Here is a 22,462-nt window from a genome sequence, read left to right on the forward strand (position 1 = left end):
TAAAACTCCTGGAAGAAAACAAGCAGAAAGTTTCACAGCTCTGGTTTTGACAGTGATTGCCTAGATATGACACTAAAAGCACAGGCAACAACAAAAAATAAATAAATAAATAAACAAGTGGGGCTTCGCCAAACTAAAATACTATGCACAGCAGAGGAAACAATCAACAGAGTGAAATGGCGACCTACAGAATAAGAGTTAATTCATGCAAACTATTTCTCCAATAAGAAGTTAATATTCAAAATGTATAAAGAACTGATTAACCAATTATAAAAAAGAACTGCTCAAACTCATTACTATAAATAAATAAATCAAATTAAAAAAAACAAATAAGAACTTGATCAAAAATGAACTAAGAACTTGAGTAAAATTTTTGTTAAAGAAGACATATAAATGTCCCACTGATACATGAAAAAATAATCACTGTCACTAATCACGAAGAAAATGTAAGTTAAATCCAATGAGAAGTAACCTCATACCTGTCAGGCTGCTTATTAGTAAAAAACAAAAGACGGCAAGTGTTAGTGATGGCTTAGATAAATTGGGTCCCTGGTACACTGTTGGTGGGGATTCAAAATGGTGCAGTTATGAAAAAACTGTGTGAATGTTTCTCAGTAAGTTGAAACCAGAACTACCACATGTATCCAGAAATCCTAATTCTGGGCATTTATCTAAAGGAATTAAAATCGGGATCTTGACAAAATATTAGCATTCCTATGGTCAGTTCAGCACTATTCACAATAGCCAAGACGTCAAAAAAACCCTAAGAGTTCATTTACAGATGAATGGATAAATCAAATGTAGTATATACATATACTGGAAAGACTGTTCAGCTTTAAAAAAGAAGGAAATTATGCAGTATGTTACAACAGAAATAAAACTTGACATTATGCCAAGTGAAATAAGTCAGTTACAAAAAGAAATACAGCATGATTCTACTTATGTGAGGCAAGCGAATAGAATAAAAAGTGAAGTAAGACAGACTCAGAAAGTCAAAGGCTGAATGTTTTCTCTGACAGGCGAAAGCTAGTCCTAAATAAGGAGGGAGACAGAAGACAGAGAGAGAAAGAGAGAGAGAGAGAGAGAGAGAGAGAAGGTGGGTGGGCTTCATAAAAATAGTAGAAAAATCAGTGAACTAGATGAAGGAGATTGAGGGGAAGGGAAGAAGGATGGGAAAGGGTAAGAACAGTGAAATGAATCTGACCTAAATTTCATATATAAATATATGAATATACCACAGTGAACCTCACCATCATGTACATTCACAGGACACTAACTAAAGAAAAAGAAAACAAAAACTAAAAGTTGAACAGCAGAAAGATAAGTAGAGAGAAGAGAACAGGAGGAGGGAGAGGAGGAGAATAATTGGGGAGAAGTACCAGGAACTGAATCAGAATAAATGTATGTATTTCCATATTTTTATACTTAAGTGTCAAAATGACTTCTAATGTTATATATAATGAAAAAGAACCAAAAAAGGAAGAAATGAACCACAAAAAAAGCAGTGGAATGGTAGTTACCAAGGGATAAGAAAAGGGGTAATGGAATATAATTAGGCATGAATTTCAGTGAAACAAGTAAAAGTCCAAGAGTTCTACTCTATAGATACAATATTGTATTTGTAGTTACCAATGTGTTGTACACTTAAAATTTATTAAGATGACATCTCATGTTAGGTGTTATTACCAAACCAAATTATTCACTTAGAAAATGGGTAAATGACCTAGAGATATTTCACTGCAGCAAAATATACAGATATCAAACATGAAAAATATAAAACATCATTAGCTATTAAGTAATATATATTAAAACCACAAGGAGCTATCACTACACACCTAACCGAATGGTTAAATAAAATAGCAAAAACAAAAAGTGTTGGCAAGGATATAGAGAAACTTTATCACTTGTGAAATTGGTAGTAAGGCTATAAAATGATATAGATACTATGGAAAACAGTTTGGCTTTAAAAAAATAAATAAATGGATGATTACTCTACAGTACAGCAATTAGACTCATAAACATTTGTCCCTGAGAAACAGACTTATGTTTGTTTGGAAATCTTTCTATCAATATTTATAGTAGTTTTCCCAAAATAGTCAAAAGTAGCAACAACCCAAATGACCTCCAACAGGTGAGTGATTGAACTGTGTACACTTATACCATGACACTATTCAGCAATAAAAAGGAATGAGCTATTGTAACACAAAAACTTGAATTAATCACCTGAGTTTTATGCAGAGTGAAAAAGTCAATCTTCAAGAGTGACAGAGAGTATTATTTCATGCACATAACAGCCTTGAAATGACAAAAATTTTTAGAAATATAGAAGAGGATTAATGGTTGCCAGTTGTTAAGAATGGGACAGGGCAGGAAGAAAGTAGGTGGTGGCCATAGAGGAGCAACCTGAGACATATCTCTGGTGATACTAATGTTCTGACTCTTGGCAGTGTCAACATCCTGGCTATGATATTATACTATGGTTTTCTGGACATTACCATTGGAAAAAACTGGTAAAGGATACATAGGATTTTTCTGCATTATTATTTTAATGCATGTGAATTCATAATTCTCAAAATTAAAAAGCTTATTTTTTTAAAGAAGAACCTTGGAATATTTGATATGAAACTTTAAAACTACTGAGAGTGGTCAATGATTCAACATGGTAAGTGGTGCTCATGAACACATTCTAAAAGATTTTTCAAACCATAGGAGTCGGTAATTTGAACTATATGCTGCTTAGATTTTTAAGGTTTCTTTGGTAAGTCTAAATTTTTTTTATGCCATCATATAAAAATGAATTATCTCCACATAGAGTTTTGGGTAAAGTCCCAATTTTTAGAAAGCACATTTCTCAAGTTCCCTAGAACATTACTGTTTTACAATCAGTATCTCAAAAGCTGTCAAAATCTATATTAACTCAACATCACACTGTAAACTTAATTTTTCTATTCATTGGGAAACCCAGCCCTGCATTTAAAAGGGCATTTCTTAAGTGGAACGATTGTTTCTAGTAGGCATATTAAAATTCTTTGTATCCTAAAAATTATGTATTCTGGAATTCGTAACCAATATCCAGGCATAAGAGGAATTTTTGTCAAATTACTGTAACATTAGGGTTGGAGGAAATCTTTAGAAAATTTATGCCCTGTAAATAATCCAACCTATCAGGAATGGATTTTAAACATAAAGTCTTTTGAATCATAGACACAGATTACAGATTAAGATTTGAGGACCATTTTCATGTCTGATTGGTTTCCTTTACTTTGGACAATTTACTGATACCTTCAGATCTTTACATTTTCATGCTTAAAATTGGTATAATTATCCAAAATTCCCTCCTCTCCTTCTTCCCTAGGAAAAGTTTCTAATTTTACAGGTGAAGACATTAACTACTTAAGGATCCGAATTAGAGAGAGAAAAATTGATTTCATTCTGCTTGTTGCTCACCTGAGTAGCAGCCAGTGTGTCTCCAGAATCCCCTCGGGCCACCATCACCGCCTTTTCACTGATCCACGTTTCCTCTTCCTCTGCATTCTCCATGAATTGCAGGAATTGTAGAGACTCTTCCAACCGAAGCCCTCTGTGACAGGGTGGTTAACCAGACATGAGAAGAAGGAATGGTAAGCCACGGATGACAGCATGGCGGCACGATCTCATCCAGGCAGACCTGCTCATACTCCACAAGTTAGCCACAGTTAAACTGGGCCAGAGCACAATCTGCTACATGCCTACTGGTCAGGGGTGCAGATCTCCTGTGAAATGGAGCAGACTCCTGCCCTAGAAGTCCATTTTGGGTCTACTTTCTAGAAAATTTGCTAAAGAAAGGAAACCCTATGGTCCCCAAAAGTAAAATGCTAAGGTTTCATAGTTGAAGACTGTCCACAGTGAGCTAAGTGTCTCTTTCTACAGTACATGATTAAGGAACCACAGATCTAGAAGCTTCCTTTTTCCCTAGGAAGAAATGTCTTCCTACCACCAACAGGTTGGGATTACAGTCAGAAATTGTTATATTTGTGATATAGCTATGTTGTTCCAATTGTCTAGGAGGCTGCAAAAGAGAAAAGTACTCCCTCACTCTTTCATGACTAAGGGGTGTATCTGGGACAATAAAGTAAACCAGATGTGTGGCTGCTAACACGATATGAAGAACACCACTTATAGGAAAATACTGATAAAAGACAGCTGCATGTAAGTGCAGGAAGAAAGGCATTTTCAGAACAGAAGTAATGATCATTTCTGTCTAGGGTAATTGGTGGAGAGCTTCATGGAAGAGTTGAGTAGGACCTTATAAGATAGGCACTCAGGGAGAGTGGTCAAAGCTGAGACAACACTTAATTATCGTCCCAACAACAGTCTCAAAAATGAAGCCCATAGGAAGATAATTGGGCCTCCCACTCACCTGTCCTTGGCCAACTCTTTGAGTTTCTCCCAGTGTTGAACAAACTGAGCTAGCCGCTCCTGGATTTCCTCTTGCCCCACAGCAGCCTTGTCTCCCAGCTTCTCTGCCATATCCAGCACATTCTGAAGAACACACCCATCCATTTTGCATTACTCTATATTCTCTCCCCAATTCAGTCACAGTCTCTAGATAAGTATTTGGTCCTTCCTACCCTTTGGATCATTTATAACCTCCATGGGACTTGAGGTAGTCCTAGAAATCCTAGGAACATGAAGGAAACTGCAGCCAGGTCTACCCTGCTAAACTTCCAAATATTTTGGCAAATATCTCAGTGTTTGCATTTTGCTTATAATAAAATATCTCAGTGTTTGCATTTTGCTTATAAAGCTGCTTTATAAGCACATGGTCACACATGGACTCTGCTGCCAGGTCAGACCCAGAGTATCCTTTTTCCCATATGGCTATCATACAGCTTTAGCAGATGTCCTAACCTGCATACCAATTGTCAATGACTTTCCAACACTGCTAAAAATGTTCCTTCCAGGCAATGGCACAAACTCCTGTCTAGAATCCTTCTATTCAGAGAAGATACAATGTGGTCAAAAAAAGAACACTTGTGAACTGTATGACTAACTCTCTGAGACTTCGGCATTCTGCATTCACATTTCGAAGCACCAAAATATTGGCTATAACATGAGAGACAGCTGTTAGATTATCTTATCTCCTTGGGTCTGATAATTTTATTCCTACCTGGATAGCAGGTTCATGTGCCACCAGCTCCCCCTCCAGCGTTTGTGCCTCTTCAATAAGTTCTGAACACCCTGCAGATCCCTCCCATAGTCCTGGGAGCTTACTCGTGCCAGTTTCTCCCTGGAACAAAGAAAGCAATAAAAAATTCTAAGTTTAGATATTGAGGTCACTCAAGAGCAACAGTTTTCTAAATGCATTGTCAGGGGAGGTGGTAAGCTCTGGAACATTCTGATGCCAATAGCGAAAAAGATAACAACTGAGTCATGCTAGTACAAATTAAAATACTGATGTCCACCATGTGCACACCTGTAAAAAGCCTTCCCATGAATTTTTTGCCTATCTACTTTTGTAGTTTCTTTGCTCATGAACATACATTAATACTACTCTTGGGGAAAAAAAAGTGAAAATAGATATGACCTTTATGGCCTTTATTATTTTTGTCTCTCAATATCAATAAAAACAGAATAGTTATAAAGAGTTGGTGTTATAGGGGTCATGCAATTTAAATGGCTCCAAGTATAAAATATTTGAATATCATCATGAAATATAGACAAGATAATGCTATTTTGTACCATCTACAAAGTTTTAAAGATATCCTCTTTGGTGCCCTATGTACTATGCTTCCATCTAATTCATTCATTACTCATAATAATCAGCAGATTTGCAGAAGAGAAGTATGATGGAACAAATTATATAGGAAGCAGAATAGTCTGATTTGCTTAGAGTTCCTCAATCATATTTTTTACAACAAAAGGAAAATTAGTAATGAAATTGTGGTAGATAGAGTGTAACATTCTTTGTTTATATCCAGTTCAGTGTTATTACCAACACTGGATATAGACAGAATAATGCCAATTATATTATCTGGGTAAGCTATAAAGCCCAGCTATATCTGAGAATACTACACATTCTATGAACTATATAAAGCAAACATATAGAACTTCAAAATTTGGTTCCTAACATGTATATGAACTGCTCACCACTCCCTCCACACTTCTATTCTTCTGTCTAAATCCAGTGAGGAAATTTGGGAAAAATGAAGCCAACGTGAACTTTAAGCAGTGACAAACATGATTAAAATGATAATACAAATTTTACGTTGAAATTTCATTTCATATAAGTTGGAACATATTGGGTGGATTTTCCAGTCAGATCTCTTGGATTACCCCAAATTGTGAATTGAGTTAAGGGTACATACTCTATCCAGGATTCCTCATCATCTAGATCTTGGAAGAACTGGAACAATGCATAGGCCTTCTTCAGTTTCTCATGATGTGCAGTTGCCAAGTTCCGAACATTTTCAAACCGCGAGTTGATACTATCCCTTTTCTCCACATCTGCTCAATGTTGAAAGTCCACTGGATAGCAGATCCGTAGCCAAGTTTTTTCAGGTCCTTGAGTGCATCCTAGAAAGTCCCAATATGTCTGTGAATGGCAGAGTATAGGTATTGTATAGGCCCCAGACTCAATCATCACTGGTTCTGGATCAAAGGACCAGTTCAAATAGATTGCTTTAAAAGATAGCTTGATTTAGCTGGGCATATAACTCATGCCTGTAATTCCAGCAACTTAGGAGGCTGAAAGCAGAAGGACTACAAGTTTGAGGCCACCCTCAGCAACTTAGTGAGACTCTGTCTTACAATAAAAAATCAAAAGGGACTTGGATATAGCTCAGTGGTAGATCAGCACCTCTAGGTTCAATCATCAATGCTACACACACACACACACACACACACACACACACTCACACGCACAAAAAAAAGATAGTGAATTTGATGGTCTACACTATTACGTATTTATACATATTTTTCTGTGTTCAGAATAAATAAGGTCAGACATAGAGTGATAGAGATAGCATGACTATGTTACTGAAACTGTACATTTATTGTATGTGTCCTTGTTCCTCCTTCTGAGTTTTACCTGTATCCACAGCTAGAAAATTAGATCTTGGTGAACAATCTCACCATACAGGAACTATCTTCCTTTAGAGCACTGATTCATCGATCAAAATATTGAACAAGAACAACTCTATTGGTGGAATGCTTAGGGTTGGCCATGAACACACCCAGGCTCTGCCCACTCTAACACAGCCTTCTAGCTATGGTAACAGGAGATGCCAAGTACTGAAGACCCAAATCAAGAAAGTGTTCAACTTCTTGTCCTTTCTGCATGTGACTCTGTTACCAAAGAAAATAAGTAGTAAAACAATTCTCTCTATGAAATGAACATCTGCCAGCATTTTTATTACTGTTCCCAGGACAAGTTTTTGGTTGCTATTAGGTTGCAACTGGAATTCTTCACAGGTTTTCTAGAGTGTATTTGTATTTAAATTCATTGTACATGTTCCAACTGATTTTATTTTTCTCTCTATAATTCTGTAAAATAAAGTTGTATTTTCTTTCAAAGGCTAGATTGAATATATACTATAGAAAATAGTTTATATACATGTATGGGTGAAAAGATAAACGAGGCAGCTTTTAAGATCCACTTCCTGAGTTTTAGAGTCTACAGTTCAGTGATAATTGACAGTGACTGTCCCAATGGCTCTGTAGCCCGTAGATTTGACCTGGTTAAAAATGCATGCTGGTTGAGTACACCATGCTCAGTTTGCAAGGCTACATTCTCAAATGGTCTCCTAGAAAATAAGGGAGAAAAATCAGAAATGTTTCCTTCTGTCGAGAGGATTTCAATACTACTTACCTCTCGAGCCGACATCTCTTTTTCCAATAGCTGATGCTTCTTGAGCAGGTTTTTCTGCAGAAGCCAGGTCCTTGGCCTGATCTTTCATTGCCAGAAGTGTCTCCGCCTGGGGACAAAGCAATAAGTAATAAAGCTGATAGATGAAAAATGTGTTTAAGGAGAATAAAATTTAGCATCTAGTCTACAGTCCTTTTCCAAGAAGGCTCACGAAAGCCATTCTATATAAATTCATTTATTTAAAAAGTGTTCTTTAAGTTACCATGCTCCCACCACCTCCAGGGGCAATTACCTCTGAAAGCCAGAAGTCGAAATCCCGGACACTTGTGTTGAACCTCTGCTGGCGACTAGCCGCATCGAGTTTCTGTCCTTGTCAATTGTTCTCTCAAGGAGGTTTTTCCAATGTTCTTTTAGCAATTTCAGTTGCTCCTAACTCAAAGAAAGAGAGGACTTTTTAAAATAGTGTTTGGTACTCTGAGTGCTATGACAACTTGAGATGATAATGTAGGGAGTTTCTGTATGTAGGGATTAGCCAAATTTGCTCTTACTTGAATATCATACATTTCAAACTAGTGATGCTCAATCTGGGAAAACAAGAAGTGTTGGATGAAAGGAGAAGTTTTAAACAGGATCCTGCACTGATTGCATGGACTAGCATCCAAATGCCAAAAAAATTCTTGGCAGAAAGGATAGGAAATGCAAAACAAGCATGAGAAGACTTGGGAATTCAGTGAAAGCTTTCTTGGAGATTCAGGAGTTAAGTATGATGGGAGAGGTGGTCTAAGCATCACTGCTTTTCTTCCTTCCTTGTCCAACAATCCGAGGGACCACAGAGCACATGCTTGATCCCTACCTTTAGAACAATAAGAAGTAAAAGATTTTTCTTCTTGTACCTTTGCAGCCCAAGCTCATCCCGACAGGACCTTTACCTCCATGGTCTCTTCACTGCCATCACATGCCTTCCGCTCAATCAGGGACCTTCCCCAGGTTGATGACTTCTTCTTACCTGCTCATGCTCGACCATGGACCTCATTTTCAAAGGTCTGATGCTTCAGGTAGTTCCTCTGAAGGCAAAGAAAAACTAAATTACCCTCTCAGGTAGGTGAGATAAAGAAAAATGATGTTTAAAATGGGAGGTTAATATTTCTGTCATATCAGAACGTTTCTGAGGGTAGATGCAGTGGCTTCAAAAGCAAATGAGTGTTCAGTTTATGGGGTGATCATTCGGCCAACAAGGTGAGACGGTTAAATTTTCCAAGACTCCTATTTTGAACTTGCCTGAATGTTGGTGGGGTCTTTGTAGGATTCATCACAGGCTATGGGCATCATCTCACTGATCCATTCTTCTAGCTCCTCAAGGTCACGGTAGAATTTTTTCAGATCAGCATAGTCTCCAAGTTTGTTTGTTCAGCAATCAGTAGTGCTTTGAGAGCATCCCATCTATGGGAGGAGGCCAAATCACTCTGTTTACCCTTGCCTTTACTCTGATGTCAAATACATGAATTTTTCTATCTTGCAACCTACCCTTTTTTCCTCTCATCCTATCTCACTGTTTTCAGACATAAAATGCAGTGATTAGGTCAGGTAATTTCAAAAGTACTTTCTATGTCTTTCATCCATAAGTCTAGATCAGACAATGTTATCATTTGCATCTTTAATGTCCTCTGAAAGTCTATGTGTTAGGCAATGCAGTAATGTTCAGAAGTGAAATTATGAGTTTCCATTTAATGGATTAATAATCTGAATGGGCTCCTGGGTTGTAACTGTAGGCAGGTGGGGTGTAGCTGAAGTAGCTGAAGAACACAGGTCCCTGAAGGTGTGACCTTGGATTATATCTTGTTCCTGGCTTCTCCTTCTCTCTCTCTCTCTCTCTCTCTCTCTCTCTCTCTCTCTCTCATGGTTCTCTAAGCAGCTTTCTTCCACCACACCATTCTGCCATGATTTTCTGCCTCACCTCAGGCCCAGAGCAGTACAGTCAGCCAACAATGCACTGAGACCTCTGAAACCCTGAGCCCCAAATAAACTTTCCCTTGTCTAAGTTGTTCGTTTCAGGTATTTTAGTCACGGTGATGAAAAGGTAACACAGTTTCCAAGATGTCAAATAGTTTAAGGCCTCTAGAAAAGACAAAATCTCAGAATGTCACCCCCATCACAATGCTAGCAAAGAGGTCACTTTGCTACATCTTCCTGTAACATGGGCCTGACCTGTTTAGCACTTGTTGGAGCCGAGCAGTGATCTCTTCCTTGGCATAGTGGTCATCATTTATGAGCTGATCAGCAAAATCTTTTAGGTCATTGATTTTTCCTTCCTAAATAAAGGAAAATAAGAGTTCAGATTCCTTAGGTACCTTAGTCCTTGGTACAATCTCAGACTCCCTACTACGGAAAAACAAAAAGATAACCCTTTTGGCTTCAGGAGACAGATCCAAAGGGTAAATGCCTTACAAGGAGGTGTATTTCAACTCAACAGGAGGAAAAATATCTAACAATCTTACTGAGGTGAACTACATGTGGTAATGACCTCCCTAGAGAGCAGTCATTACTCATGCTATTGTAAAGTGAACCCTACACCGAACGGGTTGTTGAAATAGATATTAAGAATACAAAGTCAATTTTAATCCTAAACTTTGTGTTTTAGGATGGCAGACTTCAAGTTCAATTGCACATATGATTTGGATAAGACAGTGTCTACTGTCAATCGACTGTGCCTGCTTTAGACTTGTCTGTAAGAAGTAAATGTCAATCAAAATACTTCTAAATCATAATCCCAGACAAATGTATAAGACTTCTGTCATTATTACAATCATTATTATCGGGATACTTATTTTCCTTGTTACTACCTGAGCAGCGATTGCTTTGTCCAAATCATCACGTTTCTTCATCAGGGCCTCTAGGCTATTTAAGGAATCTTTGTCATCTGACCTCAGGGAATTCTCACGTGCCACCATCCAGCTCTCAATCTGTTCACATTTACCTTGGAACAACTACAGGAAATGAAATTAGAAGTGTATTAAATATTTTTTGTAAGTGGACAGAGGAAATGGTCTTACCTCTCTCCCCTGACACGGACACCAAGGATCCTGCAAGCAGTGTTTACTTTCTTTCCAGAAACACTAAGATAATGAATCTTACCTATATTGGGTTTTCTACTCTTTCCTGAGCACACATTTTATGTGTTTACATAAGCTCTACCCAATTTGAGGGCATTATTTCCTATACCTTACAACTGGCAGATACTGACTGGTTATTTTCTTTGAGACTCTACTAAACGTTACCCATAGAGTTGGCCTGTGATGTTCCTATACTCTTCCCTCAAAAGCTGTAATCACTCCTTCCTCTTTACTCTCAAAGTGTTCATGAATTTTGTTTTTTGAAATGATTTCCTTCATTAGAATCATCTGTACTATGTCTAATTTCACTACTTAAAAATATAAATATTATCTTACTAATCTTTGTGACACAAGGGCCTACATAAACCCCTTAATTAATCAATAAATGACAATCCCTCCCTGTCATATTCAGGACTGATCACCAGTGTGTTTGTCACTTCTAACAGGGATAAGAGCAGTGGGTAAAACAGTAATCAGACTATAGAATACAACGTTACACAATCAAGAGATGCCATGTGTTTACACCATGGGAAGTTAGTATCCTGAGTGACTATAATATCCAAACTGCTTACAAAGAACAGACCAGGGCTAAATCTGCTTAACTACTGGAACTTGGCTGTACCTGCAAGTTCAGGCATTGGTCTAGCATCTTCTTGCGTTGATCCCAAGCCTTCTCCAAATTATCTCTCTTTAGTTTAACATCTTGAAGTTTATTTTCAATCTCAGGGCTTTTACGGTGCCCACTGTCTATAAGGTCTGTGCCAAAGTTTTCTAAGTCCTGGAAGGTGGAGGCTTCTGCCTCCATCTCGTCATGATGCTCCTGTTGGAAAGTAGGGAAATAGACTGGTAAGGCTAATCTTTTTGAATTTTTTTTAAATGAGGGGAGTTTATCAGGTCAAATGATTAGTGGTTGTGGATTTCTAGCCATACCTGGTGTCGCTCTATCAAGATCTCTGTGCCAGTTAAGTCCTCAGCCAGCTCCTGTGATGACACCATGCCTCCAATGCCACTCATCCAATTCTCAAGGTCCCTAGAGAAACAGGTATATTGGGATCCATAAAAAAAAAAAAAAAAAAAAAAAAACCTGCAACTTTCTACCAGACTATCCGTATTAAACTTTCTAGAAAATATTTCCAGAATAATATTTTCTATCTGTCTTCTTATATTTCTATGATGTTTGGTGTTCTTGTTGTGTTAATGATAGCATTATCTTGCATTTGAAAATCTTATCATGCACTTTATTTATTTTAATTCCCGAAATAATCTTGTAAAGAATTATGAGAGGGCTGGGGATATAGCTCAGTTGGTAGAGTGCTTGCCTTGCAAGCACAAGGCCTTCGGTTCAATCCCTAGCACTGCAAAAAAATAAAAAATAAAAAAATTTAAAAAAAAAGAATTATGAGAACTCTTTTATTACCATTTTTGGAGATGAGGAAGTCAGCCTGGAAAAGGTAAGCAATCTGCTAATGTAATAAAATTTTAAAAATACATGCGGACTAGAACCCGGACCTCTAGAATTCTGGACTGAACATATTCCATTACTACTGTTGATTCCTGTTCCTTCAACAGTTTTTCTGGGTTTAATGATATAACTTATAGAGTCTTAGGGGAGACATATCTTTCCTCTTTCCTCTTTTTTCCCAAAAATCTAATACATGTTTTTGCTCAGCACACACATATAGACCCACACAAACATACATACAATGTACATGCATTTCCTACATTATAGATTAAATCAAGGCTTGTTTCCTATTGTTTTAGTAGTCAAGACCTTAAGCAAGGCAAGCTAAGGTTATTCTTCCAAAGAGATAACTTAAAAGTTATCATGATGGTTAAAATAATAATCTCTAAGAACATATTTAGTCTTGTTGGCTAACTAGGAATCCTTAGATCTGTGCAAGATAGGTCTTTTGATTTTTGTAAAATAATTTATTCATTTATTCAAACATCTAAGTTTTCTTTAGTGCTTATAAAGTACCAAACATTGTGAAAAAGATGTATCTTCACCTTCTAGGGGCTCATACTTTGTTTATATTGAGGGTGGGGGAAGCATATGGATCATAGACACTCATAGTTATTAAAAAACTGAAATCAAAAGTATTATAAAGGAATAAAATAAGACATTAGTGTTTCTCAGAAGCTAAAATATGACTTTAGTTCTGAAATATCAAAGAATAAAATTTCATAAGAAGAAGGAGCCATCATTTAATCTGGAATCTTAGTAATTACATGGAAATAAATGATTTTGAAGAATGGGTATGAATATTATCTAATTACAGTGTGTGAAAAACTATAGCTTTCCAGAGGTGGTAAATTGGGGGAGGAGTTACCAAAAACAACTGCAATCGTTTTGCTCATCTGCTCCCTTTTCTTCTTCAAGCACTGCATTGTGAGTTGCTATCACCTGGACCTTCAATTCCAAATACTCCTCCAAGCAGGTTAATATGATGGGGCAGAGTTATTCTGCATAGTGTGTATTTTCGAGGTGAATTTCATCTTGCGATAATTTTCTGATTGTACCACAACACTGAAAATTCTCTAGGGTTTGGTTCCAACATTTCAAAATTTTTCTCTTTATCACTTCTCCTTACCACCCTCAACATAAAAAATACTATTCTCTAGTTTCCCCTTCTTCAAGAACATTCTCAACCTTTCTTATCCTCATATCTTTTTCTAGTCCCATCCGTATGAATAACATTCTCTTTTACCAATATCCTGACTGATAAGTAATCAAATGCTACTTCAGCTACAGCACAGGGAATCTAATCTGTTCTCTGTATCTCTGAACTTTCACTGCTGTTTGCTAGGATGTGTGTTTTGTTATGTTTTACCTTAGTTGTCTATATTTTTCTCTGCCTGTCCAGCGGTAATAAAGTCCCCTTGCCCTGCATCTCCTGATATAGTACCTTGTATGGGCCATACACTTTGAAGAAGGTTGTTAAGTTGATCCATATGGCCTCACATTTCTTCAAATATCAATCTTTTATGGCTGGAAGTATTGAACTTGACATTTTTGTGCCTCACCAGTTTCAATATTTGGACAGAGTGGTACTTTTCAAATCCATGAGTTGATAGCACCTGTAGTACCCAGACTGCTCCTCCAGGCTGTACTTAAGGTCCAAATATGAAAATTCCCCACCCACAAGATGAAAATCCACATTTGACCTTTACCTGGCCTTGCTGAGGAACAGATAGAATTTCTGGGCCTCATTTAGGTTTTCTTTACGGTCCTCTGTAAGCACCTGTAAGTCATCCCAGGCATTATTCAGCTCTGTTCGCCGTCTCTGCAGGTCCTCAATGGCATCTGGGTGGGAATCAATGAGCCGCTCTGCTGTCTCTCCGAGTACGGTCACCTGAGGAGGTGCAAGAGCTCTGGCAATCAGACTATCGTAGCACCCGATTCTTAGCAAATAAAGAGTCCTGAGTCCTGGTATTAATCTCCCCAAATAGATGCCAGCAATGTACAATCACATCTTACTACTTCATTAAAATAATACCAACCTTTTAGTTCACATGATAACTTTTCGAAGTGCTCAAACTTCAGAAACCATTCTTCTTTGAAAAAAAAGTAAGAAGTTTTAGAAAAGGACAGTTAAATGCTTCTTCCAGTTAGTGGCAGAACCATGGTATAAAAAAGGTCCTTATTCTTTATGTGAGGATATTTCCAATATAGATATTTTCTGTGCTTCTTTTTGCTCTGCATGATAATACCAAGCTGCATTTTGCCTTCAAGGTATCTGGAAAGCTCTAATCTTCTTTTTGTGTTTTGGGGTAGGTGTAAACTTATTCAACTCCTAGCTGAGAAACACAGCACCAAGCTCAGGCATAGCCCTAGCCATCCTGGGTATGCATAGTTGCTATTTCTTCTAGGCCACTGTCCTGCAACTACTTGACACAACTTCTGATCACTTGACAACCACTAAACAGGCAGGGGGACATTAAATACTCACTCAGATAGTAGAAGTTCAATGTATTTTTCTTGATGTTAATGATCTAGGGGTTAAGTCTTTTTAGTGGTCTTGCTTTGGGGACAGAGGACAAGAACAAATATGGTCCAAGATAAGGAAACAAAAGAATAAGAGACTGGAAAAGAGAACCAAAGTAGGGGGCATTGATATGGTTATTATAGCAAATAGGAAGGTGTTGAGAAAGCTCAGAAGCAAATATCTCACCTTTTCCCTCAGAGGGGTGAGGTCTCTCTCAAAGACTTCATGTTGTCGCTGAAGCGCCTGAACACTGATCAGGTCGGAGCCGGGGTCAGCAGCTCTGAGGGCCTGGCACTTCTTCTCAATCTGTTCCTTTGTGTCATCTACATCTCTGGTACACAAGAGAATAAAAGATTTTAGAAGTAATGATATGTAACAAAGGGAAACTGACTGGGCTCAGGAGGAAGTCACCACCACCACATTACCACGTCTACCACCTCCATCTCCATCACCACTACCACCAGCTTCACCAATTCCACTACCACCACAACCACTACTTTAACACCATCACAATTACTATCATCATTAATACCACAACTACCATCACCACCTCTACCGTTTCCACCAACACCACCATGACTGCCTCTACCGCCTCTACCACCAACATCATATCACCTCTACCACCACCATTACCATCACCACCACCACCACCACCACCTCTGTTTCCCAAAATAACACCAATGCCAGATAGTGCAGCCTACAGTTTGAAACAAGAGGTCTAACTCAGAGCTAAGTGTTTAACAATTACACGCATGCTTTCTATTGTAAGCTATTCCCATCATACCTACCTGAATCTCTGCTTTCTCCTTCCTTGCATCTTTAAGACACATTTATACATAGGAAGGTATCTGGTTTCTGCTTTGTTCACTTGTTTAATTCTTGTATGTGTGGTTATATTTCTTAATGCAAGTACGAATTTGGTAATCAAAGACAAAAAATGTATTCAATGAACAAAGTCAATGTGATGTCTGTCTGCTCCTAGTCTAGGACTATAATTATTTACACCACTTGTTTATACCTCAAACTGATACACTATCATGAAAGCATTCATAAAGTGTTAATTATGTGCCAGAGCCCAAGGCAGGCATTAGAAAACTAAAGTTGGAGCTAAGCATGGTAGTGCATGCCTATAATCCCAGCTACTCTGGAAGCTGAGGCAGAAAGATTGCAAGTTCAAGTTCAGTCTGGGAAATTTAGGAAGATCCTGTCTCAAAATTAAAAAAAAAAAAAAAAATGTTGTAAGGGTCTAGGGAAGTAGCTTAATGGGAAAATACCCCTGAATTCAATATTTAGTACCACAAAAAAATAAAATAGTAATACATTCAATACATAAATAAATAAATTGAAGTAGGTTGTCTTGGAGTATTGAACCTGCCAAATGAGGAATCTATTGCTGAAAAACCTGATCTCCTATTTGTAAACTGTCTCTATCTCAGGAAAAAGGGTTACACTAACAGCTACGGTTCCCATAGAGTTATGGTTTAGAAATGAAATGTCCCCCAAAAAACTCACATATTAGGCAATGCATCAATGTTCAGAAGTGAAAAAATAAATTATGATAGTTTTGACTTCATCTGTGGATTAATCCACTTGATTGATTAATAATTAATGGACTTAATGGTTGGTAACCATAAGCAGGTGGGGCATGGCTTACAGGAAAGAGATCACTAGAGCATAGTCTAGATCTGGTTCCTTCCTCTCTCTTTCTCCTTCCTTGCTGCTCTGAACTAAGTGGTTTTCCTCCTTCAAGCCTTTGTGTCATGATGTTCTGTCTAACCTCATGCCCAGAGTAATGGAGATCACCAATCATGAACTGAGTCTTCTGTGAGCTCGCATTTCTCCTTTAAGTTGTTCTAGTCAGATATTTTTGTCACAGCAATGAAAAGCTGACTAACACGCATAATAACTGGACTTGTGAGTTATGTGAGTTGTTCTAGAGTAGGACTGCATTTTAGAATTAATTCTTACCTGTGAAACATCTCTACAGCGTGTGCACTGCCTAGCAGCTGCTGCTGTTCATCAGCAAGCCTCTGCAAGGAATCCCAGCGTGTATTCAATTCCTAAAAGAAAAGATACATCAGACTTTGGACAAGGAGCTGGTCCAGATAGCTCAATGGTATCTATGACTAACTGGGACTTAAATTATTGCTTTCATGTTATCTCCTTCAGAAATTGTCTTGCTTTACTTTTTTCTTGGACAGGCTAAGCTTGGTCCACTCTTATGCTGGGGCAGCAGATAAAGGGATTTCTTCTCTTCCAAACTGATGATTCCCAGTAGATCCATCAACCCTGGAGTCATAATTGATGCTTGCTATCACACAGATCATATTATATATAACCTCTGAAAAAATGAGTAAAAACTGTTGCCTTGGTAGTTAGAATCTGCTACAGTTCTCCAGGGCAAACATAATACCTTTCTGTATTCTGAATTGAATAGACCTAGTAATCTCTAAGAGCCTTACTTTCTGTTAGGAGTATACCTATTCATGCACATTACTTCTTCCTCGACAACCACCACAGAAGCAAGAATGGACCTCATCTTTGCCAGTTTATAACAACACACAGACTAGACTTTCCATTAAAGTTCATTAGTCTTTTATGGAGTCATAGCTCTAGACACAGAATTTCCTCCCTCTCATCTCTATTCCCTCTCTTCTCCCTCTTTATTATGTTTATCAGAACCCAACTCTTACGGTAAACTTTCTTGATTATCCTCTTTCTAGTATCATAGCTTCTTTATCTGCACTTTCTTTGCATTCATGTATTTGAGCAATGGATCTCTTATGTGAATGGTAACAAAAGGGAAGTGATTGTTATAATTTAAAAATTTCATGTCAGTTCAAATGCATGTATTGCAAAATTTTTATTCAAAAGTTACATTTTGGGGTAGGGATAGAAGGCAAAACTTTATTTTCAACTTATGGAACATAGCACAGAAAATTAAAAGGAAATTTAGAGATTTTTCTATCTAGCATTCTTGCTTTTCAGATGTGGAAACTGAATATCTCAGCAAAGAAATGAGTTGCCCAAGAACACACAGACAGGGATAGGGCCAGCACTTAAGCTCAATTTTCCTGATGCCCAATGCAATAGTTTGTAAACTTCCTAAAACTGCTTCTTGAAACTAAATCTGAATTTATGGTCCCAATACTTTTGTCCTCCCTTCACCAAAAAAAAAAAAAAAAAAAAAAAAAACAACAACAACAACAAAAAAAAAACTATGTGAGAACATAGAGGACACTCAATAAATTATAATAAACAAACATTATTTAACTAAGTTCATTTAGACAATAAAAATGGCTGGACTCCTATAGTCTGGCTTCTCCTGTATGGCTGGGCTTCCCTGTAATCAGTTTCACACTGCTGTCAATTCCTGTATATCCTAACTGATCTGCTGACTATGAGATGGAGTACATTAGAGTAAAATGATGATTGCAAGGCCCAACCTCCTGGTGAGGAGGAATGGAAGGAGCCTCAGTTACCTGCCGGATGTGAGCTCCTTCTGGTGTCAGAAGTTTTTCCCATAGCAGATCATCAGCTACCTTGTTGATATCCCTTAGCCGAGGCTCATTGGTCTTCAAATCCTGGATGAGAAAATTTGTCCAAAGCAGTGTCAACCCTCTTCTCAAAAAATTCCATATTTATCTGGGCATCTTCACATCTATTCAGTAAGTATTATTAAAACATATCGGTAACCTCACTTGCATTACACAAACTGCTTTCTTTTTTTTTTGGGGGGGGGGGTGTGCAGGGGATTGAACACAGGGCCTTGTGCTTGTGAGGCAGGCACTCTACCAACTGAGCTATACCCCCAGCCCCATAAACTGCTTTCTTCTAAGCAGCCACTGAGAAAATACTCTTAAACTCTCTGACACCCAGTAACTATCAAACCTTGCCAAGAGAACTATTATTCATCTAAAGTATGAAGCATATCCATCTACTTAGATTTATTAAAAATTTCCCTATAGTGACTTTTATTGTCAGAGGTATCTATACCTGAGCTATGTAATATTATTTTCTGTCCTTATAAATACCTCCATCTTTATAGAATTTCATTGAGTTATGATTTTCCTGTATAAAAGGATATTGTAAAAATCAGCACAAGGGAGTACACACACTATCTATGTGCACGCACACACACACACACACACACACACACACACACACACATACATATACACACATAATGGGATATAGCAAAAGGAAAAGGAAGGAAGAAACTTATATTCAGTGCTAGATAAGATGATCGAATAAAAATAAGAGGAAAAAAAGATGATGAAAGGATGTTAGGTAGATAAATACTTAGACATTTTCTCACTGTAAAGTCAGGTTATTCTTCTCTTCCCACCCCAATCTTTATCCCAGAATTAGACTCTACACGGAGTCCCCTCTCAACATCCTATCTCTCACCTGCACAAAAATCAACTCAAAATGGATCAAGGACCTTGGAATCAGACCAGAGACCCTGCATATTATAGAAGAAAAAGTAGGTCCAAATCTTCAACATGTCAGCTTAGGATCAGACTTCCTTAACAGGACTCCCATTGCACAAGAAATAAAATTGAGAATCTAACTGGGATACATTCAAACTAAAAAGCTTTCTCTCAGCAAAGGAAACTATCAGCAATGTGAAGAGAGAAGCTACAGAATGGGAAAAAATCTTTGCCACTCATACTTCAGATAGAGCACTAATTTCCAGAATATATAAAGAACTCAAAAAGCTCTACACCAGGAATACAAAGAACACAGTCAACAAATGGGCTAAGGAAATGAACAGACATTTCACAGAAGATCTACAAGCAATCAACAGATATATGAAAAAATGTTCAACATCTTTAGTAATTAGAGAAATGCAAATCAAAACTACCCTAAGATTCCATCTCACCCCAATTAGAATGGTGATTATCAAGAATACTAGCAACAATAGGTGTTGGCAAGGATGTAGGGGAAAAGGTACACTCATACATTGTTGGTGGGGCTGCAAATTAGTGCAGCCGCTCTGGAAAGCAGTGTAGAGATTCCTTAGAAAACTTGGAATGGAACCACCATTTGACCCAGCTATCCCACTCCGTGGCCTATACCCAAAGGACTACATACTACAGAGATGCAGCCACAACAATGTTCATAGCTGCTCAATTCACAATAGCCAGATTGCGGAACCAACCTAGATGCCCTTCAATTGATGAATGGATAAAGAAATTGTGGTATATATATACAATGGAACATTACTCGGCCATAAAGAAGAATAAAATTATGGCATTTGCAAGCAAATGGATGAAATTGGAGAATATCATGCTAAATGAGATAAGCCAATCTCAAAAAACCAAGAGATGAATGATCTCGCTGATAAGCGGATGACACATAATGGGGGGTGGGAGGGTGGCAAGAATGGAGGAAAGAGGGACTGTATAGAGTGATAAGAGGGGTGGGAGGGGTGGGGGGGGGAGAAAAAAATAAGAGAATGAATCAAAAACTATTACCCTAGGTAAATGTATGATTACACAAATGGTATGCCTCTACTTCATGTACAAACAGAGAAACAAGATGTATCCCATTTGTTCATAATAAAAATGAATTTAAAAAAAATCCCATCTCAACCTGGGCATCAACAACACAGTACAAGCCAGGTGTGGTGACATATGCCTATAATCTCAACATCTCAGGAGGCTGAGGCAGGAGGATCCTGAGTTCAAAGCCAGCCTCAGCAACACCAAGGTGATAAGCAACTCAGAGAGACCTTGTCTCTAAATAAAATACAAAATAGGGCTGGGGATGTGGCTCAGTGGTCAAGTGCCTCCAAGACCAATCTCTGATACCAAAAAAAAAAAAAAAAAAAAACAAAGACAGTATGATATAGGGCAAGTTTTGAGGAATTCTGGGAAATCAGTAGTTAATTTCTTCTGCATTTCCTAACCAGTGATTAACGACTACAATAAACAGAGGAAGACCTGACTTGTGGAGTTTTCAGTAGCATTGCAGAGAATATCTAATAAGTATAGTAAGTATTAAATCAATTGAAGAGTCATGTAGGAGGACACATGGGACACAAAGAATCTATGACAAGCCTCAAAGGGTGTCTAGAGAAAGCTCCTCTTCCTTTTTTTTGGCGGGCGGGTACTGGGGACTGAACCCAGGGGCACTTGACCACTGAGCCACATCCCCAACCCTATTTGTATTTTATTTAGAGACAGGGTCTCTCTGAGTTGCTTAGCACCTTGGTGTTGCTGAGGCTGGCTTTGAACTCACGATCTTCCTGCCTCAGCCTCCCAAGCCCCTGGGATTACGGTTGTGTGCCACCGTACCCAGTGAAAGTTCCTCTTACTTACCCTTTGAAATTCATCAAACTTTTTCTGCAGCTCCCAAACATCATCAAGTTCCACTCCAGTGTTTTCTGCTTTTTTCTCTTGAATCCACTCCAACATGTCTCCTGCCTCATAGGCCAGCAGAAATTCATTATAACGTTGTAGCAGGCAACGTCTGCGTTCTTCTGCACGATCACAGAGAGAGCGGTACCTGGGTGGGGAAGTCATGAGGATGGAAAAATGGAATAAAAGATGTAAAAGATTCAGAAGAGTAGAGACAGGATTAAAAAAAACAGGGAGTGAAAGAGACAAAAAGTGAAGGAAGAATAATTTCAAAAGAAGATCAGTAAAGGAGTGGGCGAAATAAAGATGGCAGCAAAATAAAGCATTAGTAGCAGAGAGCTAAACATAGTATTACATTTAATAACAATAAAAATGTCAGTGACCTGAGAGTATGGCTGGCAACATCCCTTCCTATTTTATCAAATTGAAATTCTTACATGATGCCCCCAATATTAAACAGAATAAACCAAGTCCACATTGGTTGTCAGGAGACATTTTATCAACCTTAAAGGAATGAGCAGAGATTCCACAGACAATGCTGTATTAAGTGTCAGACCTCAGGCAATTCATTTAATGGTTTTGGGATTCCCTCTCTTCATATAAAAATTCAAGTGTCTGGAGGATCCTAAGATTTATTTTTCCTGTTCTTGAAATCTTTGAATATGTATCTCTAACCAATGAGAAGAGTGCCTTCATTCAATAGGAAATATTTTGCGAAACACTGTCCATTTCTCCAGCATCCAGAACTTACAGTTCCTCAATCTGCTCCTGGCGCTGGGCAATTTCATCTGGCTCTTCTCGCCGCCGCTTTGGGACCATGGGGAGCTCATCATGGGCCAGTTTTCTGACATAGACAGCTGGCACAAAGCCCTGGTGATCATCCGCTTCAACCTTCCACCAGTCCTGAAGGGAGAACAGATTCCCACTCCTTCAGTCCTTGGAAGACCCACAGACAAGAGAGATTTTGATTCTCCTAACTAAGGTTCTAGGCACAGACACAAGTTGGTGGCCAAGAAAAACTAACCATCACTTACAGTTGGGTATGTGATTTCCACAGATTACCAAAAAAAAAAGTTATTGTGAAATTTCAGAAATTGCAGAGGTAAGCCCCTAAAATCAAATAATATGGTATTTTATGTCATTTCCCTAACTGTA

The 22,462-nt window shown here is 38.1% G+C and overlaps 1 protein-coding gene across 1 annotated transcript in view; it reads right to left on the reverse strand.

The window, feature by feature from the left end:
- Positions 1-22,462, reverse strand: part of SPTA1 (spectrin alpha, erythrocytic 1) — a 107,808-nt gene that overhangs the window by 44,527 nt on the left and 40,819 nt on the right. Inside the window, 26 exon segments of the mRNA XM_079102580.1 lie at positions 3,448-3,580; positions 4,400-4,521; positions 5,150-5,187; positions 5,190-5,269; positions 6,348-6,486; positions 6,489-6,555; positions 7,850-7,900; positions 7,902-7,955; positions 8,139-8,218; positions 8,221-8,275; positions 8,776-8,829; positions 8,831-8,848; positions 8,850-8,858; positions 8,860-8,910; positions 9,125-9,249; positions 9,252-9,286; positions 10,052-10,155; positions 10,687-10,830; positions 11,579-11,776; positions 11,887-11,986; positions 14,128-14,309; positions 15,129-15,273; positions 16,911-17,002; positions 18,425-18,526; positions 21,269-21,455; positions 22,059-22,210. Coding sequence (XP_078958706.1) covers positions 3,448-3,580; positions 4,400-4,521; positions 5,150-5,187; positions 5,190-5,269; positions 6,348-6,486; positions 6,489-6,555; positions 7,850-7,900; positions 7,902-7,955; positions 8,139-8,218; positions 8,221-8,275; positions 8,776-8,829; positions 8,831-8,848; positions 8,850-8,858; positions 8,860-8,910; positions 9,125-9,249; positions 9,252-9,286; positions 10,052-10,155; positions 10,687-10,830; positions 11,579-11,776; positions 11,887-11,986; positions 14,128-14,309; positions 15,129-15,273; positions 16,911-17,002; positions 18,425-18,526; positions 21,269-21,455; positions 22,059-22,210 — 2,517 coding nt within the window.

This window comes from Sciurus vulgaris, assembly GCF_902686455.1.
Source record: "Sciurus vulgaris genome assembly, chromosome: 1".
NCBI classification, from domain to species: Eukaryota; Metazoa; Chordata; class Mammalia; order Rodentia; family Sciuridae; genus Sciurus; species Sciurus vulgaris.